General features: G+C 40.7%; 1 protein-coding gene across 1 annotated transcript in view; it reads left to right on the top strand.

Moving 5' to 3' along the window:
• Positions 1–8,754: 8,754 nt before the first annotated feature.
• OSBPL11 (oxysterol binding protein like 11) overlaps positions 8,755–26,219 on the top strand; it is a 98,730-nt gene continuing 81,265 nt past the window's right edge. Inside the window, exon 1 of the mRNA XM_060010821.1 lies at positions 8,755–9,637. Within this exon, the coding sequence (XP_059866804.1) occupies positions 9,447–9,637 (191 nt within the window). The 5' untranslated portion in view covers positions 8,755–9,446. The remainder of the gene's footprint in view (positions 9,638–26,219) is intronic.

The following is a 26,219-nucleotide window of genomic DNA, read 5'->3' as shown; positions in this document are numbered from 1 at the left end:
GACCTCATTTTAGGTCAAGAAGATGAGGAAAAAGAGAAACCATCACTATTTTTTTTTGAATTTTATTTTATTTTTTTATACAGCAGGTTCTTATTAGTTATCTATTTTATACATATTAGTGTATATATGTCAGTCCCAATCTCCCAATTCATCCCACCACCACCCCACACCCCTGCTTTCCCCGCTTGGCATCCATACGTTTGTTCTCTACATCTGTGTCTCTATTTCTGCCTTGCAAACCAGTTCATCTGTACCATTTTTCTAGATTCCACATATATTCGTTAATATACCATAAGTGCTCAGGATCTAGCAATCTGCCCTCGAGGTGCTCACAGTCTGGGAGGGGGGGTGGGAATGGAGGAGTTCTTATATGAAAGAGATTATGTCTGTTCTTGCTTATCAAAGATTTACATTAAAGACTTCATGTAAATGCAAACATAGCCCCACAGAGACCTTAAGTGTAGAATCCATGATAGTTATTCAGACCAAAAGACTAAAAAAAGACCGAAAAAATTTTTAAAAAGACAAAAAAAGAAGGCCCAAGGCAAAACCATCCAATACACAATCCACTATCCACTTAGCTGAACTAGGACCAATTCCCTGTTGCCCCAGGCCTGTCAGTGGGCTGATATCTCTAGCTCCCTTCCTGTTACAAGCTTTCTACCACTTCACCTTCCTGAGTCTCCTTTCACAGATGGGAAAGAGATTGAATTAAGTCCATTTGTACAAGGGTAGACCAGTAAGAGGATCCTTAGGATCTCCCTTCTCCCAGGCGGGAGGGCGTCTCTCCAGGGCAGTGCTGGGCCACCCAATGAGCAGACTAGGTAGCTGCTTGGCACACCATAAAGCCCCGCCCTTCCAAGTATTTCCAGAGTTTGATGGGGGAAATCCAAACTTTGTTGGGCTCTTTTTCATTTGTTTCACAGGTTAGTATTATTTTTATTTGGAATTATATATGAGAAACACCATCTTTTCAATGCTTAGAGCCTTGAAGTTGCAACTCTTTCCCTGCCAGGGGCTTTATGGCTGCATCTGAGACCTTGATCCTAAAATCACCACCCAGGGGAACTATTCTCATGCTAAGAATTCTAAGCCATGCAGAATCAGGGGAGGTTGTGGAGAGAAATGATGCTAAAACTTGCAAAATAAGGTAAATTTAATCTGGATGGCTTTTCTCATAAGATTCTACTTGCTTTCTAGGGGTATCCCAACCTATAAACTTTGTGGATACTCTTCCTGGGAGATGTTCTATGTAAAAGGAGTTCTGTGGTCAAATAATTTTGGGAAATAGTGCACCTTCTATCTCTCTTAGAAAGATATATGATGTACATCAGCATATTAAATCCTCCAAGAAGTCCTGCAATAAAGGAACCGGTGTAAAAAAAAAAAAATCAGTGTTTTTCAAATGTATCTAATCACAGCAAGAAAAAATTTAAATCAAGTAACACCTATTAATATCCTGCAATAATGTGTGGAGCACACATTGAAAAATGCTACCCTAGTATTTACTTTGTTGTTGTTGTTTTGGTGATGGGATGTGGTGTTTTCAAAAGAGACGTTGGCACATATCCTGTGAAGTAAATCAATGTTCTCTTGTCAGCTGACTTACTTGATGGGAACAGTAAATTCGCATGCTGACCCCCAGAATTCACACCCATGTGGTTTCATGATAAAGCATTAGCTGGCTTTCCTTTCTCTCCTTTCCGAGGGTATTCACCAGTTGATGATGGAAAGGTCATGTGGCTCCCATTGACTTTGCATTTTTATGGGCTTCTGTCAGCAAAACACTACCTGCACTATAGCCAAATGAGTCTAAAAACAGACAGGCTGAGCACATCACATTGAAGGAACACGTGTTCTCATTTTATAACAGTTTGAAGAGCTAATGTCACTGTCTACTGTTTATTTAAGCAAAATACTTTCAGGTTCAATAGGGATTCAGGGGAGAGGTGCTGGGGGAGGCAAAGAAAGGGAGGAAAAAAAATCATTTTATCAAACTCTGAGCACAGCTCCAGTCTCTCTTTGTCAAGGTTCCTTCCTCCTCTCAAACAAAAGCCCTGAGAGTGTCTGCTTCTTTTACTCCCACAAGGAGCCTTGAGCTTGGCAGGGGAGTGTTTCCAGTGAAACACTCGCTAGCTTAGAGCCCTTCGGCTGAATCACCCCATTGGACTGGGAAATGGCTAAGGATTTCAGTCTAAGCTGGAAGCAGGGAGGATGGGGCTCCTGGTTCATTGAAATTCTGTTTCACCACAGTAGTAGTAACATCTGCTGTGAATGTGAACATTTTGTCTTCTCAGAATTTCTGTTTTTCTCTTTTCCTACCTTCATTTTTTAAAAAATAGAAATTGCGGGTCCACAGCCTTATTCTCACAGCAGCTCTCATGGGATTAAGTACTGCTTCCCACTCCCCTCCTGTCTCCAGTTTCTCTGCAGCCTGTCCAGCTCTTCATTCCAGCTGCCACAGCTGCAGGCTCATAGAGAAAGCAGGTCTCCTGTGCTTCAGGGAAATAAATTACTCTTCCCTCCTCTGCCCATCAGGGTGAGAAAGAGAAAACGTGGCCAGCATTGGTTCAGTGCTAACTAGATGCCAGGCACTGTGCTAAGCACTTTCTATATATTTTCTTATTTCATCCTATTTCCGTTTTACAGATGAGAAAACTCAGGTTCATCAAGGTAAGTAACTTGCCCAAGATCACATGTCCTAAGTGACAGAGCCAAGATTTGAAGACTGATGCCAAGTTTCGTGTCCTTAACCACTATCATAAATTCATTCATTCATTCAACACATGTACCAGGCGATGTTTGAGTACTGGAGAGACAGAGGTGGGGAAAAAAGAATCGACTCTTTCAAAAAAAAAAAAAAAAGAATTGACTCTTTCCTCCTTGTGCAGCTTACATTCTAGTGAGCAGACAAAAAATGCACAACAAATCATATAATGTCAGGTGCTTTTAAGAAAACTAAAGCAGGGTAAAAGTGTGGAGAAATGGGGAGGGCTGCTACTCTGTACAGAGTGAGTGGTCAGGGAAGGCCTCTGTGAGGGGGTGACACTGAAGCAGGGATCACCCTGTGCACCTGCGTTTTCACCCAGACACCCACAAGCTGGTGATTCCAGGCAACGTTCTTAGGACTCTTCATTTACGTATCCTGACCCTGACAGATCTCTTTTGTTACCTCTGGAAAACTCCATTTCATCTGGGAGGCAAAGCTGGTATTCTACCATAGAAATATGTCGGATGTCTTCAGAGATGTCCAGGGGAAAGGTGCCCTCACCAAACACAACCATTCATTTTACTTGGTAAACCCTATTCTTCTAGTAACCATGGCTAACACTTGCTAAGTACGTAGCATGTCATGTGTCAGACTTTACATGTGTCATTTCATTTAATGCTGATAATCACTCAAAAGGGAGATTGTCTTACCTTCAGCTGTCATAACAAAATACCATAGACTGGATGGTTTAAACAACAGACATTGATTTTCTCAGTTCTGAAAGCTAGAAGTCCAAGATCAAACTCACCAGTTTCTGGTGAGAACTGTCTTCTAGGCTTGCGGATGGCCTTTTTCTCCCTGTGTCCTCACATGGCAGGGGGCCGTGAGAGAGAGAGAGAGAGAGAGAGAGAGAGAGAGAGAGAGAGTGAGAGAGAGAGCGCACTCTGGTGTCTCTTCTTACAAGGGCACTAATCTCATCATGGGGGCCCCAAGCTCATGACCTCATCAAAACCTAATTATCTCCTAAGGTCCCATCTCTGAATATCATCACATTGATTGGAGATTAGATGAATTTTCGGGAGACACAATTCAATCCATAGCAGAAATGTTATTACTCCCATTTTCAGGCAAGGAAACAAGTACTAAGAATTTAGGTAACTTGCCTAAGGTCACATGCATGCAATCAGTATCCATGTGCATGGACACATAAGCCCATGTTCTTGACCACTATGCTATGCAGCTTCTTTCCATGTGGAAGGATGCATTGATCCATCATCCAGCTGGAATACCGGGGAATGCACGTTAAACTCTTCAAAAAGATGAACATATCCTTCTTTGAAGGCATTAAAAAAAAAGTGCCTTTCTTTATTTCCCTTGTTCAAATTGTATGCCCTCTTTTCTCCTTAGACATTGAATGAAAGTCAGACTCAGACCCTACTGTACAACAACAAAAAGTTTTTACTTAAAAAAAAATTTTTTTTAAATGGGGGCTTCCCTGGTGGCGCAGTGGTTGAGAGTCCGCCTGCCGATGCAAGGGACACGGGTTCGTGCCCCGGTCCGGGAAGATCCCACATGCCGCGGAGCGGCTGGGCCCATGAGCCATGGCCGCCGAGCCTGCGCATCCGGAGCCTGTGCTCTGCAACGGGAGAAGCCACAACAGTGAGAGGCCTGCGTACCGCCAAAAAAACCAAAACAAAACAAACAAAAAAAACCCCATCTATCAATCAACTCTCCTGGCTCTGATTCCATGACCGTCATGTAAACTTCTGGTAATAATTTAGCTTATCCTGTTGAGTTTCTTGCATGGAAAGTGCTGACACCAAACTTGAGTACTCTGTACTGTATTTTTCAATATTAAGTAACACTTATCTTTGCAGTTGCTACACATCAGTCTGTTGTGCATTTGGTTAGCATGGGCTAGTCCCCAAGTCTCATCACCACTGGGAGCAATGACAAAATAGTTTCTGGTTCTCTAAAGCTGAGGCCTTTTCCAGACTCTATGTTGTCCCTTATCCTTGGGTTGGCATGTTCATCCTTCACACCTGCCATTTCTCCAGTGAAGGTGTAACACTCATAAGGATTCTTTTCCTTGATTGGAGCCTGGATGATCTTGGTCGAGGGTGGCTTACTTTTTTTTTTTTAATAAATTATTTCAGGATTTGTTTATTTCATCAGTAGTGGAATTAGTTAATTCTTTTTTATTTTTTTAAATTTTGGCTGCATTGGGTCTTCGTTGCTGCTCGTGGGCTTTCTCTAGTTGCGGCGAGCGGGGGCTCCTCTTCGTTGCGGTGCACAGGCTTCTCATTGCGGTAGCTTCTCTTGTTGCAGAGCACTGGCTCTAGGCACATGGGCCTCAGTAGTTGCAGCACGCAGGCTCAGTAGTTGCGGCCTGCAGGCTCTAGGGCGCAGGTTTAGTAGTTGTGGTGCACGGGCTTAGTTGCTCCGCGGCATGTGGGTTCTTCCCGGACCAGGGATTGAACCGTGTCCCTTCATTGACAGGTGGATTCTTAACCACTGTGCCACCAGGGGAGTCCAAGTGTGGCTTACTTCTATAGCTGGCTGAATTTATTGCTTATTTAGACATCTTTATCTCAGTCAGTATTGGACTATAAAAGGATAACTTTAAATCCTATAGCTATTACAACAACCTTCATGCTATTTTTTTCTTGGATAGAGGAGTTTGGAATTTATTCCATAAATAATGAAAAGTCTTTGGAAGGTTCTGAGTTTCAAAGGGGGATGATCAGAGTTGTGATCTGTGAAAAGTGTAGAAAAGCCCAGAATTGGAAAGACCTGTAAGAATATTACTGCACCTTTGCAAATCCAATCTATTTACAGCACCGTAGCCACTCCTACCTCCATACAGTTTAGATGGACTTACTTTTTTCTATCCTGACTGCCATCACCCTAGTCTTATCACTAGCATCGCTTCTCACTTCATTTCCTGTAATAGCCTCCTGACTAGTCTCCCTACTTCCTCTTTTTCTCCCACTAAAATTAATTCTTTATGTGGCAGGTAGAGAGTGAGTTTTTTTTTTTTGCTGTACGCGGGCCTCTCACTGTTGTGGCCTCTCCCGTTGCGGAGCACAGGCTCCGGACGCGCAGGCCCAGTGGCCATGGCTCACGGGCCCAGCCGCTCCGCGGCATGTGGGATCTTCCCGGACCGGGGCACGAACCCGTGTCCCCTGCATCGGCAGGCGGACTCTCAACCACTGCGCCACCAGGGAAGCCCAGAGAGTTTGTTTTTTAAAACATACCTTTATTTTGATTTAATTCACCTACCATGAATTTACCTGTTTAAAGCATACAGCTAGGGATTTCCCTGGTGGTCCAGTGGCTAAGACTCCCAATGCAGGGGGCCCGGGTTCAATCCCTGGTCAGGGAACTAGATCCCACATGCTGCAACTAAGAGTCCGCATGCTGCAACTAAAGATCCCGCATGCCACAACTAAGACCCAGTGCAGCCAAATAAATATTTTAAAAAAATAAAGTATACAGTTAAATGGGTCTTAGTATATTCACAAGATTGTGCAACCATCACCACTAATCTAATTTTAAAACATTTTTATTACCCCTCAAAAACCTCATACACATTAGCAGTCACTCCCAATTCCTCCTTCCTCCCAGGCCTGGCAACCACTAATCTACCTTCTGCCTCTACAGATTTGCCTATTCTGGACATTTCATATAAATGGAATCACACAATATGTGGCTTTTGCTTTCTTGCTTCTCTCACTTAGCATAATGCTTTTGAAGTCAATCTTTGTTGTAGCATATGTTAGCACTCCATTCCTTTTATAGCCAACCAATATTCCATTGTGCGGATATAACCGCATTTTACATTTCCACTAGCAGTGTATGAGGGTTCCAATTTCTCCACATCCCTCATCAACATTGGTTTGGTTGCTCTCTACCTTTTATATATATAAATTTATATATATAAATGGTATATATTTATATATGTAAAAGGTATATATATATATATACACACACACAGACATATAATATATATATATATATATATATATTTTTTTTTTTTTTGCCACAGCACATGGCTTACAGGATCTTAATTCCCCGACCAGGGATTGAACCCGCACCCTCGGCAGTGAAAGCACGGAGTCCTAACCATGGGACTGCCAGGGAATTCCCTTCTCTACCTTTGTGATTGTAGCCATCCTAGTGGGTGTGAAGCTCTCTTTCATTGTGGTTTTTTTTTTTTGTTTGTTTGTTTGTTTTGCGGTACGCAGGCCTCTCACTGCTGTGGGCTCTCCCGCTGTGGAGCACAGGCTCCGGACGTGCAGTCTCAGCGGCCATGGCTCACGTGCCCAGCCGCTCTGCGGCACGTGGGATCTTCCTGGACCGGGGCACGAACCCGTGTCCCCTTCATCGGCAGGCGGACTCTCAACCACTGCGCCACCAGGGAAGACCTCATTGTGGTTTTGACCTCTGTTTCCTTGGTTAGTAACTATGTTAAGAACTTCTTAATGTAGTTATTGACCTTTGCTATATCTTCTTTGGAGAAATATTTATTCAGTTCCATTGTCCATTTTAAAATTTAGTTATTTATCTTTTTATTAATGAGTTGTAAGAGCTCTTTACATATTCTGGATATAAGTCGCTTGTCAAATATATGGTTTGCAAATATTTTTCTCCCATTTTATGGATTGCCTTTTTACTTCCTTGATGGTATGGTTTACAGAACAAATGTTTTTAATTTTCATGAAACCCAATCTATTTTTTCTTTTATGCTTTGATGTTGTATTCAAAAGGCTTTGCCTGACCCCAGGTTGTGGACATTTACACCTATGTTTTTTTTTAAGGGTTTTATTGTTTTAGCTCTTACATTTATGTCTTTCATACACTTGGAGTTAACTTTTGTGTATGGTGTGAGGTAGGGGTCCAATTTCATTCTTCTGTATGTGAATAGCCAGTGTCCCAGCACCATCTGCTGAAAAGAACAGAGAGATCTTTTAAAAACATAGGTCAGATCACAATCCTCCTTTATTAAAATTTTCAATGATTTTCCATTGCACTTACAATAAAATCCAAATTTCTCTGCCTATCTCTTCACTTTCATTTCACACCACTCTCTTATTCACCATGCTCCAGGTCCCAGGTCTCTCATCTCCCAAAATAAGTAAAGCTTGCTATTCCCTTAGCTTCCTCACGTTTCTTTATTCTCTCACTTTAAATGCCATCTCCTCATAGATGACTTTCCTCAACTGTTCTTTCTAAAGTAAGTTCTCTATTCCATCTTGCTTATTTTCTATATCATCTCCTTTTATTTTCCTCATGGCCTTAATTACCTATATATCTGTATCTACTTTATTACTTTATTTACTTTCTTTGAGTAACACTTCTTTGCCTCTGCCATAGTGTTTCACATATGGTGTACATTCAATTGTTAGAAACTATTATTTACAATTAGAAGGGACTTTAGAAATCACCTAAACACTCTTATTTTACAAATGCAAAAATCTAGGTCTAAGGAGGGTGAATGAGTTGTCTGAGGTTAGAAGGAATACTTTGATACTTTGATACCGAGAGCTCTAATTTCCAGGACAGTTTCTTTTTCATTTATAACACTGATTTGCCTTATGCCAATATCATGCTTTTTTTTTTTTCCGAAATAACTAAAATGAAGAAATGGTTTTGTAATTCCGTGTAGAAATGATATTATTTTTCTAAGCTTTCTTCCTAAAATGACTGAAATGGGCCCTCAAATGGACGGCCTGGCTCGGGTTAGGAAGGCCGGAAGTCACCCTCCAGTAGGGCACTAACTCCTTTGTTTCTCCCTCCTTGGTTGTCCCACCGCCTCCTCCCTCTGCTGCCCAACGCCTCCCTTTCTTCGGAGTCCGCCGCCCCAGTACAGCCATCGCCGAGGCTCCGCCCCCTTCAGGGCCCCGTGCCCTGCTCCAAGATGGCGCCGGGGGCTTCTGCTCTGGGGGAAGTGAGCTCACACTACTCCGGAAGGGAAGTGGGGGGGAGAGAGCAGCCGGGCGGGTGACCAGACTGGGGGCAGTGGGTGGGGTGGTGGCTGCAGCTGTGGCTTTCACATTCGGGCTAGAGCGAGGGCAAGGGACTCGTCCCGACCCTGGGAACCCAGTCGAGGGCCCAGGCCCGGGGGCGTTGGAGGAAGTCGCCCCGAGCAGCTCGCCTCTACCTGGAGGCTAGGCGACCCTGGGAGCCGGCGTCCCGCCCTCGGCGGCCTCCTTCTCCGACCCTCCTCCCGGGCTGCTCGCGGGCGGCTCCAGCTCTTTCTCGAGGGCTGCGGTGGGAACCGCCGAGCGGGCTGGACCGAATCCTCCCGCTGAGGACCGGCCGGAGGAGCAGAGGGAGCGCGGCGGGTCAGTCCGTCAGCGCAGAGGTCAGGCCGCGGGTACCCGTCCGTGGTCCGTCCTTCGCCCAGCACTCCTGGCTAGAGTCCGCGACCTCCCCACGCTGCTCCTGCTTCTCCTTTGAGCATGCCACCAAATCCTCTGGCAGGGTGATTTTTTTTCTCCTTGCTTTTGCCCGGAAGGAGATATATATTGAAAGGACATCTGTCCTCATCGCTACCCCTCTCCTCTTAAAAGTTTTCCTTCAGGGGGAATGCTTGCATTCCTCCCCTGGACCATTTGATGATTACTACTCCAGCCGCCGTCTGGTTTAGCAACTGGGATCACCTTCAGATCAGATCTTAAATCTTATCACTTACAAAATTACAGAGTTGTTCTCTCCCGCCCAAGAAGGGCAAATGGACCTTGGAGTTAAGATGCAGGGGGGTGAACCAGTGTCAACAATGAAAGTCTCCGAGAGCGAAGGAAGGCTGGAGGGCCTGGCCACCGCGGTGACCCCGAACAAGAGCAGCAGCAACAGCAGCTGTGGGGGTGGAAACAGCAGCAGCGGCAGCAGCCGAGGCGGCAGTGCCAAAGGCTGGCAGTACAGGTACGGCTCTTTCTCCACGGTGATAGCCTGAGGTCGGGGTGTGCTGGAGTCTGCATTCCTACAGTTGCTGAAGGATGACGTTTTTTCACTAACTTCAGAAGTAACTAATAACATTTCATTTGGACCTGTGGTCTCATCTTTATTAGCAATATTTAATTCATTCATTTGTCCATTCATTCAACAGGTATTTATTGAAGGCCTTTTGGAGAACACATAAATGTATCCCTGAACTTCCTCCACGACTCTAGAGCTAATTTTTTCTCTGATTTGATTCTATACTCACTTTTGTTTTTCCTATATTGTAATTTGTTTACAATAAGTCTGCCTCCCTTGCTTGTTGAGGGTAGGGACTGTTGAACTCAGCTCTCTCCGGAGGCTAGCAAATGCTAGGTGCTCAAAACATGTTTATCCAGTGATGGATGGAATCATTCAGTCAGAAAAGATTCTTGCCCTCATGGTGTTTGCGATTTAGAAGGAGAGATGTACATAAATAATCTGAATACAGAGGCAAAAGTACAACTGCTAGTGCCTCCGAAACTCTAAACTAGTGAGATGTTTCAGTTTGACTCGATCAGGCCACTCACACCTCTCTGTCTTTGAGAGATTCTACGTTTATTAATTTTTATTGATATGAATGAAAAACTGAAGGAACAGGAAGTGAGTACTGGAGAAGCAATGGCAGTTTTATTTTTTGTTTTTGATATGTAAAGGGTAGGTGGATATAACCATCCAGAATCTTTTTTTCCAAATTGAGAAATATTTGACATGTAACATATTAGGTTCAGGTGTATAACATAAAGATTTGATATTCGTATGTATTGTGTAATGATCACCCCAATAGATCTAGTTAACATCTGTCACCACACAGAGTTAATTTTTTTTAATGAGAATTCTCTTAGCAACTTTCTTATTTTTAAAAAATATTTATTTATTATTTATTTATTATTTTATTTATTTTTGTCTGCGTCGGGTCTTAGTTGCAGCACACGGGGCCTTCATTGAGGCGTGCGGGCTCTTCGTTGCAGCACACAGGCTTCTCTCTAGTTGTGGTGCGTGGGGCTTCCTTTCTCTAGTTGTGGTGCGCAGGCTCCAGGGCGCATGGGCTCTGTAGTTGTGGTGCGTGGGTTCCAGAGTGCGTGGGCTCTGTAGTTTGCAGCACGCAGGCTCTCTAGTTGAGGCACACCAGCTCAGTAGTTGTGGCATGTGGGCTTAGTTGCCACACGGCATGTGGAATCTTAGTTCCCTGACCAGGAATCGAACCCGCGTCCCCTGCGTTGTAAGGTGGATTCTTTACCACTGGACCACCAGGAAGTCCCAGCAACTTTCAAATGTTTGATATAGTATACGGTATCTATATGGTATCTGTAGTCACCATGCTGTACATTACATTTCCAGGACTTATTTATTTTATAACTGGAAGTTTGTACCTTTTCATCACCTTCACCCATTTCACCCACCCCTCCCTCTGGCTACCCTCAATCTGTTCTATATATTTATGAGTTTTGTTTTGTTTTTTAGATCCCATATGTAAGAGAGATAACACAGTATTTGTCTCTTCTCCGTGACTTATTTCACTTAGCATAATGCCCTCAAAGTTCATCCATGTTGGTGCACATGGCTAGATTTCCTTCTTTTTTTATGGCTGGATAATATTCCATTGTGTATATATACCACATTTTCTTTGTCCAATGATCACTGTCCATTTGATGGACACTTAGGTTGCTTCCATGTTTTGGCTATTGTAAATAACACTGCAATGAACATGGGGGTCCAGATATCTTTTTGAGTTAGTGTTTTCCTTTCCTTCAGATAAATACCTGGAAGTGGAATTGCTGGATTATTCAGAATCTTAAGAATGAATGAAATTGGAATATCTCATGGTATTGGAACTATAGGAATGAATTCTTAAATTTTGGTTAACTGACTGCCTGTGTGCTTAGCTCTCGGTTCTTTTTAGCTTTTGTGCTGTTTGTAGTTGTGAAATTTGAAAGGGATTAAAGTCAAGATTTCATGAAGGATATACATTTATCACAAATAATATCCATATATGTGAAATATGCAGGACTATATTAACACACAGAAACAAAGTGTAGAAGATTATAACTTTTTATTGATAAGTGATTATATGACAGGAAAGTGTATTTAGTTACTATGAGATGTCTAGGCTCACTTTTGGAATGCATGATGCTTTTTCTTTTGTGGTTTAAGACTAACCATATAAAATTATCAATAACTTAGCAGGGTTATTTTGATATGACTTAAGGAAGCAAGATAAAATAATATTTCATGTAGCCAGAGGTGAGTCTTCTGACATCCTCAACTCTTTGAAACCCAGTCTTAATTGAATTAAAAAGTGAAACAGGTTTCTTAACACTGTCATAAAGCCATATACTTTACTCCTATACTTTGATTCAGGACCCTATTATCCCTTACTTAGGGTATTATTTACTGGTTATATAATTTTCAAACTAGAATCTGTTGGACGCACAAATGAAAAAAGTTATCAGGGGAAGTGTAACAGGAAATGGCAGCTGACAGCATAGGACAGTCAAAGGTTTGAAAAGTTAACATGCAGACTAAGCTGTATTACTTCCTAGTAATATAATCATAGTTACAATGACCTTAAGTCATCCAGGAAAGCACAGTCTGTTTAAGCAAAGAACTGTAAGATACAGTGGTGAACAATTTCAAGGAAAATAGCTAAAAGTTTTTTTTAAATGCTTAAGTATCTGGAAAATTCAGTTATGTGGAACTCTTCCCCAAGGATGCAGATATATAACGCATTACTGCATTTACATACTGACATATCTCTTTACTTAAATGAGGCTTGTTCGAAGCTAATCCTTCAGCCTACCTCTCAATCGAATTTATCCCCTTGTCCTCTATGACACTGATCAAACAATTTTATCCATTGTCCTGCATTGCTCCTTCTTCCCTGGCTTCTTCCTGTGAGGCCCAAAGCTCTAGACTTTAAAAACAACAACAATAATGAAAACTAACCTAAATCCTTTCCCCTTAAAAACAGTTTACACTCAAACTGCCTCCATTTCCTTAGCCCTCATTTATTGCTCAACCCATGACAGTTGGCTCTGTCCTTACCAAGGATATGAGTAAAAAATGATGAATGTTTTTAGATTCCTATTCCAGTTGATATCTCTGTAAGTGTATCTGTTATTATTCTTTTCTTGACTTTTTGGACATTACTTTCTCTTGGTTTCTCCTTTATTGCTCTAACTGTCGTCTAATTGCTCCTTTTTCATTTCTTTGGTTGGCTCTTTTCCTTTAGAAGCTGGTGTGATACTTCATCATCTTCTGTTCTTAAGCTCATGTTTTCTGTTTGTTATCTCAGTCTTTTCCATGGCCTCAGCAGCTCTCTCTGGAACTTGAGAGCTGTAAATTCAACTGCTTACCTGTAATTTTCTACTATCCCGTTTTAAAAAATGGAGATTTCAGGTTATGTCTTAGGGAGTGGTTGAAATTTAGTAACGACTGTGGTTCAAACCCTGGGCTTTGGCTTTGCAGACTTAGAAAATTAATTAGCATAATGTTTTCAAGGTTTATAAATGTTGTCACATATATCGTTACTTTATTCCTTTTTGTGGCTGAATAATACTCCACTTATGTATATACCATGTTTTGCTTATCTCTTCATCAGTTGATGAACATTTGGGTTGTTTCCATTTTGTGGTTATTATGAATAATGCTGCTTTGAACATTTGTGTTCTAGTTTTGTGTGGACATGTGTTTTCATTTCTCTTGGATATATACCTGGGAGTGGAATTGCTGGGTCATATGGTAACCGTTTAACTTTTTTTTTTTTAATTTATTTTATTTTGGGGTCTTTGTTGCTGCACGCAGGCTTTTCTCTGGTTGCAGTGAGCGGGGGCTACTCTTCGTTGCTGTGCGCGGGCTTCTCATTGAGGTGGCTTCTCTTGTTGTGGAGCATAGGCTCTAGGTGTGCAGGCCTCAGTAGTTGTGGCACATGGGCTCAGCAGTTGTGGCTGATGGGCTCTAGAGCGTAGGCTTGGCAGTTGTGGTGCACAGGCTTAGTTGCTCCATGACATGTGGGATCTTCCTGGACCAGAGCTCAAACCCGTGTCCCCTGCATTGGCAGGCGGATTCCCAACCACTGCGCCACCAGGGAAGCCCCTGTTTAACTTTTTGAGGAACTGTCAGACCATCTTCCAAAGCTGCTGCACCATTTTACCTTCTTATCAGCAGTGTGTTAGGGTTTTAATCTCTTCACCTTCTCATCAACACTTGTTATTGTCTGTCTTTTTGGTTTTAGCCATCCTAGTGGGTATGAAATGGTGGTGGTGGTGCATTGTGGTTTTGAATTGCATTTCCCTGATGAATAATAACGTTGAGTATCTTCATGTACTTATTGGTCATTTGTCTTATCTTCTTTGGAGAAATGTCTGTTCAGAGGTTTTGGCCATTTTTTTTTTAATTGAACTATAGTTGGTTTACAATATTGTGCTAGTTTCAGGTATACAGCAAATGTCTCATATATATATATATATATATATATATATATATATATATATATATATCAGATTCTTTTCCATTATAGGTTATTACAAAACATTGAATATAGTTCCCTGTGCTATGCAGTAGGTCCTTGTTGTTTATTTTATATATAGTAATTTGTATCTGTTAATCCCAAACTCCTAATTTATCCCTACCCACTTCCCCTTTGATAATCATAAATTTGTTTTCTATGTCTGTGAGTCTATTTCTGTTTTGTAAATAAGTTAATTTGTATCTTTTTTTAGATTTCACATATAAGTGATATCATATGATATTTGTTCTTCTCTGCCTGACTTACTTCATTTAGTATGATAATCTCTAGGTCCATCCATGTTACTGCAAATGGCATTATTTTTTTGTATGGCTATGGCTGAGTAGTATTCCATTGTATATATATACCACATCTTCTTTATCCATTCATCTGTTGATGAACATTTAGGTTGTATCCATGTCTTGGCTATTGTAAATAGTGCTGCTGTGAACATTGGGGTGCATGTATCTTTTTGAGTTAGAGTTTTGTCTTTTCCGGATATATGCACAGGAGTGAAATTGCTGGATCATATGATAACTCTACTTTTAGTTTTTTAAAAAATAAATTTATTTTATTTTATTTTTATTTATTTTTGGCTGTGTTGGGTCTTCGTTGCTGTGCGCGGGCTTTCTCTAGTTGTGGCGAGTGGGGACTACTCTTCGTTGTGGTGCGTGGGCTTCTCATTGCGGTGGCTTCTCTTGTTGCGGAGCACAGGCTCTAGGTGCATGGACTTCAGTAGTTGTAGCACGTGGGTTCAGTAGTTGTGGCTCGCGGGCTGTAGAGCACAGGCCCAGTAGTTGTAGCACATGGGCTTAGTTGCTCCATAGTATGTGGGATCTTCCCGGGCCAGGGCTCGAACCCGTGTCCCCTGCCTTGGCAGGCGGATTCTTTTTTTGTTTTTTGTTTTTCTTTGTTTTTTTGGTGCCGAAACCCAGGAGGCAGATGGATTCTTAACCACTGCACCACCAGGGAAGTCCCAGCAGGTGGATTCTTAACCACCGTGCTACCAGAGAAGCCCCTATTTTTAGTTTTTTAAGGAACCTCTGTACTGTACTCCATAGTTGCTACACCAACGTACATTGCCACCAACAGTGTAGTTCCCTTTTCTCCACACCCTCTCCAGCATTTATTATTTGTAGACTTTTTGTTGATGTCCTTTGGCCATGTTTAATTTGGATTTTGGGGGTTTTTTTTTGAGTTGTAAGGGTTCTTTATGTATTCTGCATACAATTTCCTTATCAGATATATGATTTGCAAATATTTTCTCCTGTTCTGTGGGTTGTCTTTTCACTTTTTTTTTTTTTTTGCCATGCCACGTGGTTTGCCGGATCTTAGTTCCCCAACCAGGGATTGAACCCGGGGCCATGACAGTGAAAGCACTGAGTCCTAACCACTGGGCTGCCAGGGAACTCCCATCTTTTCAATTTCTTGATGAAATTACTTTCAGCACAGAATAATATAAAATATTAGAAATAATAGAAAATTATTTTTATGAATATTTGTTTTCATTTAGTTTTAAGATGATTTAGTGGTTTTTATGTTTAATTATAATTAATTATGTTTAATTTTAATCCACCTGGAGTTTATTTAGAAATATATGAGATAGTGTGTTATCTATTATTGTGTTACAAATTATCCCCAAATTAAACAGCAGCGTTTTTTTGTCTCACAGTGTCTGTGGGTCAGTAATGTCTGTGCAGCACTGCTGGGTGGTCTGGCTCTGGGTCTTCCACAAGGCTACAGTCATCTTGAGGCTCAGCTGGGAAGGATCCACTTCCTGGCTCATTCTTGTGGCTCTTGGCACAATTCAGTTCTTTTGGCCTGTTGGAAACAGACCTCAGTTCCTCATGAAATGACCACTGGTGGTCTCCTTTGGTTCCTGGCCACATGGGCCTCTCCACGTAGCATCTTACTACTTGGCAGCTTGTTTCCTCAGAGTGAGGAAGTGAGAAGAGAGTGCTAGCAAGAAGGAAGTCACAGTATTTCATAACCTAGGCATGGAAGTGAAGTCACATCACTTTTCACTAATCATTAGAAGAAAGATGAGGTTCAGCCCACACAAAGGTGTGAATACCAGCAGGTAGGGATCAATGCAAGCCATGCAAGAAGGTGCCCGTCGTAAATGTTAGTATGAATGGACTCAAGATTGTCGTCTATGATTGAGATAGATTTGACAAGTACACAGTTGGAAGTAAAGCGGAGAGTTGGAGGCTGAATTTGACTGTTGGGGAATAAGAGGAGCTACTTGGAGATTAGTTGCAGTGACCTAGACATGAGCTAATAAAGGGAAGGTGTTAGTAGGCTGGAAAAGAAGGAAATCATTAGAGGAAGAGTGACAGACCTTGGTGGTTGATTAGGTGATTGGGTAGAAGGTAGTAGTGAGGGAAGGAAGTAAAAATTGACTTCAGTTATCCAGATATAAAACTTTGAAAAGTCTGAAGGAGAAACAGATTTGGGGGAGCCAAATGATGCATTTGTTTCTAGGTATGTTCAGCTTAAGTTGCCAGAATGTTTAAGTGACCTTAGAGATACGGTGCATTAGAAATGTAGATAATTGCCTTTGTAGTATCCAGAATGTTTTCACTTCTGTTATCACATTTAATCCTCTTGGACGAAGGTAGGGCATCTAGGGTGTTGTTATCGCCATTTTACAGTTGAAGAAAACGGAAATCAAAATGAGTTGGCCAGGGTTATATACCTAGTAAGTGAAAGAACTTTTATTCCTAGGTAGTTATTTGTGTAAAGGTATTAAAAATAGATGAGCTCTCTAAAGGAATGAATAATTATTGATAAATAATTAGTTTAGAACATGGTGGTTTCATCATTTACTAGTGTTTTAACTCATGCAGCAAATACTTTTGAGCGTTTACCATGTGTGAAGCCCTCTGTTAGTTAATTCCAAATTAACGTGTGCTCTCAGAACAATGAAAGTAGGGACCCCAAGGCTTGGTTTGGGAGGGTCATGAAAAAGAATCAAAAAAGGGAAGAGCCTCAACTACATTTGCAAAATATGTCATGACAGACTTTTTAAAAACCAAAGCTGAGATGTGAATTTATTAGATTAGCCTTACATTTTCTTCTTTCCAGAGTAATTTATACTCATACGATTTATATTCACCGTTTAAAATAAAAATAGATTTCTTTTTCTTTTTAGATTCCTTAATTCTAGATCCTTCTTCCTTTTTCATAGTAACGTTCAAAGTTTATGAAATGTGTGTGTTTCCATTATTTTTCTTCATGTCAGCTTTCAGAAAAATTTTCAAATCTGCAAATCTGCCACTTGTTTATTTAAAATGGACAGATGAGAACTACCCAGAGGAGGAACCGGGAAGCAAATTGGGGTGTATGATGGGCCTGCTTTTTCCTGTTTGGGGCTCTGTGCTAGCTAACCTCTGTTAACAAACAGATCTCTTTTCCTCATCATCAGATAGTATGCATTTCAGTAAATGGGTAGAAGTCTGCAAATGTATAGTATAGAAATAATTTTTGTGGTCAGACCTGGTATCTTCCACTCTAAATACTCTGTTACAGGGAAAAGTACCCATTTGCAAATGGGGAAATGACATTTGCCTAAATATAACCTAATGTTTGCTGTCTTTGAGATTTTACCACGTCTTTTGAGGTTGATTTGAAGAAGAAGTCGTAAATGTTTGCTTTTTTCTCTGTAGGGGTTAAAGGGAAGTTGGATATATATTTCTGTAGCCTAGATTTTGTTTTCCTATCTGAAATCTGCTACAGATGATAATAAAAACAAGGGAAAGACAACTTACAGGCATGAAACTGAAAACAGTAAAATACTGTTCCAGAAATCTAGTGAGAACTCTACCAAGCCTTGAACAAGATTTTGGTTTGTTATGGTATACTGTGATTTCTTATATTTTTGCTTTACGAGTTTAAATATAATCCATTTGAGTTCATATTTTCCTAGAAGTGATACTGTATTAAAACTATACAAAGACGGGAGTCCCTCGTGGTCCAGTGGGTAAGACTCCGCGCTCCCAATGCATGGGGCCCGGGTTCGATCCCTGGTTGGGGAACTAGATCCCACATGCATGTCGCAACTAAGGAGTCCGCATGCCCACAACTAAAAGATCCCACATGCTGCAATGAAGATCCCATGTGCAGCCTAAATAAATAAATATTTAAAAAAACAAAAAACTATGCAAACAACTTAATGTTAGAACATACAAATTAGGGTTTTTTTTAGTATTTTCTGAATAAGTCACGTAATTTAGGTCCCAGAGGTAATTGTCCATCAAATAGACTTGTGGGAAATTATGTCTTTTGTTTTTGGTTTTGAATATAGTAGAGATAGCAGGGCCCATGGTGTAATGGTTAGCACTCTGAACTCTGGAAATAGTGGAGAATATTCTTGATGTAAATTATACTACTTTGAGAGAGGGAAAATCTTCCCTAGCTAAGAATCTTCCACTGTACTGATTTTGTTTAATAAAATGATTTGTGTCCAGACTTGTTCAGGTTTAACTTAAAACGAAATTGCCTGATTAAACAGTCACATTAGTGTTTTGGCATTACCATCTGGGTTTTAGGACAATTTATAGAGTAGTTTAGTTTGCTGGTGAAAGAAAGGATTTTCTTTTTGGTTAATAAGGTATTGTAACAAAACATGATTTCCCACCTAGAGTTTCCCTGTACTTGAGTTTGGCTGCCATTGTGGTTTGCTTCCATTGCTACTATTGAGGTTGGCTGGAGGGTCCCTGGAGGGGTAGACTGAAGTCTATGGTTGCTACTGGCTGTAGCTGGAAACCTTAGTCAGAGGGATCGAAGGGAGAGAAAAAGAAAAGGAACAGGAGGGAAAACAGGGACAGAAAAAGGACATAGCAAAGAGAGACAGAGGGAGAGAGAGGGAGTGAGGGAGGGAAGAAAGGGACAGAATGAAAATGATATAAATGGTGAGATGAAATGCCACCAATGTTGCTTCTGGAACAGGTTTCCTAACCTTGATAGAGGCCTTTTTAATATACTGCCTGAGCCTATACCCTCAATTCTATAAAGAATTACTTGTTTAACAATTTTGTAGATGTTTCACATTATAACTAACATAAATGAAAAGTATTTTTAATTTAATTTTGGGGAATAGGTAATATGTTCACTTGATCCAAAAAAATATTAAAAGGTGTGTAATGAAAATCTTCCTTCCACCCGATCCTCCACCTGCTCAGGACTCCTTCCACCTAAAAATAGAGGGTACACACTCTTGGCTTCCTGTGTGTGCTTTCAGAGATTTTTTTAAAAAGAATTAAGTAAATACAGTATACATTTGCCCCACTTTTAACTGTATCGCAAATGATATCATACTATGTGTGTGTGTGTGTATGTATGTGTATACATACATACACACACACACATACATGTATGTAATATTAGTTCAGGCTGCCATAACAAAATACTGTACTCTGGATGGCTTAAACAACAAATTTATTTTCTCACAGTTGTGGAGGCTGGAAGTTTTGAGATCAGGGTGCCAGCATTGTCAGGTTCTGGTGAGGGTGTCTTCCAGGTGTGCAGATGACCTTCTTTTCACTGTATCCTCACATGGCAGAGGGGTGGGCTGGGGGGGCTTCTCACTGTGGGCTCACATGGCGGTGGGGGGAACGTGGGGGAGAGAGAGAGAGGTTGAGAGAGAGGTGTGAGAGAGCTCTCTGGTTTTTCTTGTAAGGGCACATCTCATCATAAGGGCCCCAGTCTGTACCTAAGCATCTCCCAAAGGCCCCATCTCTAAATACCATCACATTGGGCGTTAGGACTTCAACATATGAATTTTGTAGGGACACAATTCAGTCCACCTTTAATAAGTTCCCTATCTATGGACATTTAATTTGTTTCCAAAATTTTGCTATTATAAATAATGATGCAGTGAATAACCTTCTGCACATTTCACAAGCATATGAATGTATCTGTGGGAAAAATACCCAGGCGTTGGAATTACTGAGTCAATTTGTAATTTTGATAGTAGTTATCATCAGATTTCTCCTCATTAGGGTGTACAGTGGCAATGATTGAGTGCTTATTTCCCATCAGCCTCTTCAGCGTAATGTGTTATTAGATTGGCAAAAATCTAAAAGTTTAATAGGTTAAAAAATGGTACTTCAGTGTAGTTTTATTTTGATTCTTTTTTTTATTATGAGTGAGGTTTTAGTATTAAATTCTGAATGAGATTTTTTTTGCAGAAAAATTTAACAGGTTTATTTATGATTATAATAAAGTTGAACTGCTGAAACTTGTTCACTGAAACATTCTGAGTTGCATTAATGCTTTATGTCCCCACATTTATATTAAAAATTCAGGGACTTCCCTGGTGGCTCAGTGGATAAGAATCAGCCTGCCAATGCAGGGTACATGGGTTCGAGCCCTGGTCTGGGAAGATCCCACATGCAGTGGGGCAACTAAGCCCATGCACTGCAACTACTGAGCCTGCATTCTAGAACCCGTCAGCCACGACTATTGAGCCCTCGTGCCACAACTACTGAGCCTGTACTCTAGTGCCCATGTGCCACAACTACTGAAGGCCACACGCCTAGAGCCCATGCTCCACAACAGAAACCACTGCAAGGAGAAGCCCGCCCACCGCAACAAAGAGTAGCCCCCCTGGTCGCCACAAATAGAGAAAGCCTGTGTGCAGCAACAAAGACCCAATGCAGCCAAAAATAAATAAAATTAAATCATTAAAAAAAATCACACACAAATGAAAATGGAAAAACTGCCAATACCTGATTACTGTCCCCTATTTTTCCACTAGCAATCATATACTTAAGTACCTTTGGACCCCAGGGGAAAAAAATATCTAATGTTCAGAACTACCAGTGACAGGAAGAAGAGGATTTTTTTTTTTTTTTTAGAAGAATGAAAGGTTTCCCATCATAGTGAATTCTTAAGCATGTATTCTCCATATATGCGGCATGCTAGCTGGATGTCTTTTTTTTTTTTAATGAATAAATCCTTTCTGCAATTAACAGCTAAGTTTTTTTTAAAAATAAATTTATTTTATTTTCGACTGTGTTGGGTCTTCCTTGCTGTGAGCGGGCTTCTCATTGCAGTGGCTTCTCTTGTTGCGGAGCATGGGCTGTATGCACGCAAGGTTCTGTAGTCGTGGCTCACAGGCTCTAGAGCGCAGGCTCAGTAGTTGTGGCACACGGGCTTAGTTGCTCCCGGGCATGTGGGATCTTCCCGGACCAGGGATGGAACCCATGTCCCCTGCATTGGCAGGTGGATTCTTAACCACTGTGCCACCAGGGAAGCCCTGGATGTCTTTTGGCATAATTGTTATGGCATGGATAGCACACAGGTTTGTGTTTCCAAAAAGGCCAACCAGATAGGCCTAACTTGCCTCCTGCAAAGCACCAGTAGCTGCACTCTGGAAGTGCAGATCTGCTTTGAAGTCCTGAGCAATTTCCCGCACCAGAGGCTGGAAGGGAAGTTTGCCAATCAGAAGTTCTCTGGACTTCAGATAATGTCTGATTTCACCAAGTGCCACGGTACCAGGCTTGTAACGATGAGGTTTCTTCACACCTCCAGTAGAGGGCGCACTCTTGCGAGCGGCTTTTGTAGTCCTGCTTCCTGAGTGCTTTACCACTGGTGGATTTGCAGGCAGGCAGCTTTGTATGAGCCATGGTATAGAGACCTCTTACTTACCCACCTTCTTTGGCTGGTGCTCAACAAGCTAGAGCTGGCACTGGTGTTGGAGAGCGACGGCCTCTGAGTGGGATTTTATCCTGTTTTGCTATCATGGTAAGTCGTGAATTAGTTTAAATCAGCAATTGGGAAGAGTCTATACAAAATATACTTATGCCTTTAAAATTTTTTTTTCTTATTATACTCTTGGTAGCTCAGAGACATGGCTTCATCTTAGAGTATACATTGTATGTTTTGAAGTCATATTTTTAAAATTTCATGTGATTTTATATTTATACAAGATATGGAATCATTTGATTATACAGATTTGTAATTGGGAGGTAATCCACTTCCTAGTAGTAATAGAGAGTTTGAAGATTTTATATATATATATATATATATATATATATATATATATATATATATATGTATCTCCACCAAAAATTACGATGAAACTATTATTTAAAAAGATTATTTATTTAGTTTTTTGGTTGTACCAGGCAACATGCAGGATCTTAGATCCCTGACCAGGGGTCGAGCCTGGGCCCTTGCCAGTGAGAGCGCAGAGTCCTAACCACTGAACTGCCAGGGAATGCCCAGATTTTTCTTTTATTTAAGTAGTAGAATGAACTTTTAAAATTTTGTGTTGTTTTTTGAATAATTAATATTTATAGGTTCTTTAAGGAAAAAAACTTGAGCGTTTGAATTTGTTGTTACTTAGGCAATAAGTGTAAAATTTTCAAAAGAAGAATCAACTCTTTAGTCAGGTTATATATATATATGTATATATATATGAAAATGAACATTGCTTGGTGCTTCTTGTGTGATTGTCACCTTTTTTCCCCCTTTTTTATTCAAATGTGGAGGAAGGGAAATGGTTTTCTGCTTTTTCTTTATACTTTCAATTTTGAAAGAATTAGCACAAGGGAAGAAAACATTCTTTCTTGAATTATACAGAAATTAAATGTTACTCTAAATGTGTTTTTGGAACCAACTATGGTTTAAAACCAGAGAGAGGTACATACAAAAAGAGAAGGAGAAAATAGACATACAGATAGGGAGGGTGGCAGTGGACTTTAGTACCCTGCTGTTCTCTTGGTCTGTGCTGTCTTGGTCTCATTGAAATGGCTTACTGCGAAGACCTTTTGAGAGTATATGGGGGATAAGTAAATGCTGCTATGTGAACAAGAAAAAATGTCCTACTTTTCTCTAAAAATTTTAAATGTGAAATATGATGTTGTTCTTATTTGCAAACTTTCCTTTTGAAATAATTTTCTTTTGAGAAAAAAACCTTTAGAATTTTGAGTAATGAGTAATGTACACACATTTTAGATTTAAAGGGTCATCTAACTAAAGCATGAGAAAACTGAGGCCCAGAGAAATTAAGTGATTTGGTCAGCCTCATTCATGGTGTCAGTCAGTGGGAAAGTCAGAACTAGGTCCTTTATCCATCCCTTTTAGGTGTGCATTCCACAGTATAACACTACCTCACACTTAAGCTTTAGAAACTTAATTTTGAACATAAGCGGTATTGAAAAGTCCACTAGTAATGTCTGGAAGTCCTGTTTATAGGTAAAAATTCAACCTATTTTTGTTGGCCAACAATGGTGCTATAGGCTGGTATGAGAAAACTGGCCCTTTTTTTATATTGAAAGGTGGGAGTTATATTAGTTGTAGCCTTTGGAGAGCAGGTTGGCAATATCTATAAATATTAAAAATGCATGTACTTTTCACCTAGCAATTTCATTTTTCACAGATGTACTCAAAGATATATGTGTAACTTGTTTTGTTACAGTATTGTTTGTAATAATAAAAGCCTGGAAGCAAATGTCCATCACTAGGGGGACTAGTAATACTGCTTTGCAATGGATTACTATGCAGATGCCAGAATGAATTAGACCAAAATGAAATCATCCCTAAGAAAACTGAAAAAAGCAAGGTACAGTGTATGTAATCTCAACCATTTTTTTTTTTGGCTGCCCTGGGTCTTAGTTGCAGCACGTGGGATCTTTGTTGAAGCGTGTGGGATCTTCAGTTGCGGCATGTGAACTCTTAATGCGGCATGTGCGATCTAGTTCCCTGACCAGGTATCAAACCTGGGCCCCCTGCTTTGGGAGCACGGAGTCTTAGCCACTGGACCACCAGGGAAATCCCTAATCACAACCATTTAAAAAAAAAACGTGTGTATGTGTGCTCGTGTGCACACGTCCACACTTGTAGGTACATAGAATATCTCTGAAGAGATACATAAAAAGTTGAGAGAAGTGCTTGTCTCTGAGGAGGGGAACTGGTGGCTGGAAGACAAGGTTGGATAAGAAACTTTTGACTGTAGGGACTTCCCTGGCAACTAAGCCTGTGCACCAAAATTACTGAAGCCCGCGTGCCTAGAGCCTGCGAGCCACAACCACTGAGCCCGCATGCCACAACTGCTGAAGCCTGTGCACCTAGAGCCTGTGCTCTGCAACAAGAGAAGCCACCGCAATGAGAAGCCTGCGCACCACAACGAAGAGTAGCCTCCGCTCGCTGCAACGAGAGAAGATCCACGCACAGCAACACAGACCCAATGCAGCCAAAATAAATAAATAAATAAATTTATTGAAAAAAAAAGGAAAGAAACTTTTCAGTATATGTATGTAATACTCATTAGGAGACAGTTCTTAACGGGTCTCTCATGTTTCTGCCTGTGTTGTTAGCAGAGGTACTGACTCTCCTTTGTTCTTCACTGTTTTTTCCAAAATATTTGTATAGCAAACAGTCTTGAAGGTTAGAGATAGTATTTCCCTCCTGAGCAAAAGTCAGGTTTGTTTACTGTCTGATATAATAAACATAACGTCTCCTTGCCATGGAGGTCAGGTAGACTTACTGTCCTTAAAAGATTTGGGTTCCCTACCCTCAGGGTTCCTTTTCTGTACCACAACCTACCACATGTGCAGGCATCTCCTGCCCTCTCTGCATTGCCCTGTGTGATTGGGCTTATGATCTGTCTGCTGATATTGCTGTGACTACTGAAGTCTTTTGTCTCTGACTTATGAGTTTCATGTATCCTGCCAGCATCCGTGAAACTGGCAAGCTAACTTGTTAGCTTACAAATAGGGTGACATCTCAGACCCTTCATAGTTCTTGACAAAATACTTACTGGAAAAATACAATAATTATTTTTTTAAATAAAGAAGTGGGAGACTCAGGGCTTTTTAGGTCCCATCATTCTGACTTGAAAATGTCAGGCTGACAAGGTAAGAGAGATCTAAAGAACTGATCTAGAAAATGAGCCCTTTCCCCACAAAGGAATCGACTCCCTGGAGTGGGAGAAAACCAATACTTGCTGAGCATTTACGATGTTGAAAGGTACTTCAAATATATTTGGGTTGAAATATATTATCTCTTCCTGTTTCCTCATTATAAATCTGAAGTTAGATGTTCTTATCCGCATTTACAGATAAAGACACATAGGACCGGATGTGTTACTTGCGTAAAGTCACACTGGGATTCAAACCTGTGTGTGTGTTAAGCTCATGCTTTTCCCATTATAATAAACCACTTCCTAACTTTCTGGAAGCGTTAGAATTGACTTTCTGCTTTTCCATGTAGAAGTTTCTTCTGTCCCATCTTCACATGGCCAATTATCTGCATGAGGGATTTCTCAAATTTAGTTGTCTGTAACAATCAGATTATATATTGGACTTCTTCTGTTTTTGGTCTGTATAGGCAACCATTTTACAGCTGTGCTTCTCGAACTTTCTTCATGAAATCTCTCTTAACTGCATAAGACAGTAGGTACCCCCAGTGGATGCAGTTTGTGATTTAAAGCAGCCCATGGCTGATATCACTTTCTTGGGAGTTATCTGTAGTATCTTCAAAATTCATGAGGATTTTATATTCTACTCTGTAATATATTTGTTATTGGGTTTTTCAGAGGTCTATAAATAATATCATGAGTTCAGGACCAGTTGAGAAAGAGAACATAAGGGGTGCATGTATCTTTTCGAATTATAGTTTTCTCTGGATATATGCCCAGGAGTGGGATTGCTGGATCATATGACAACTCTATTTTTAGTTTTTTGAGGAACCACTGTACTATTTTCCATAGTGGCAGCACCAATTTACATTCCCACTAACAGTGTAAAAGGGTTCCCTTTTCTCCACACCCTCTTCAGCATTTATTATTTGTAGACTTTTTGCTGATGTCCGTTCTGACTGGTATGAAGTGGTGTTTTGATTTGCATTTCTCTAATAATTAGCGATGATGAGCATCTTTTCATGTGCTTATTGGCCATCTGTATGTTTTCTTTGGACAAATGTCTTTTTAGGTCTTCTGCCCATTTTTTGATTGGGTTGTTTGTTTCTTTGTTATTGAATTGTAGGAGCTGTTTGTATATTTTGGAAATTAAG

This window comes from Delphinus delphis, chromosome 4 (genome assembly GCF_949987515.2).
Source record: "Delphinus delphis chromosome 4, mDelDel1.2, whole genome shotgun sequence".
Lineage (NCBI taxonomy): Eukaryota > Metazoa > Chordata > Mammalia > Artiodactyla > Delphinidae > Delphinus > Delphinus delphis.
This window is presented reverse-complemented; position numbering and strand designations above follow the sequence as displayed.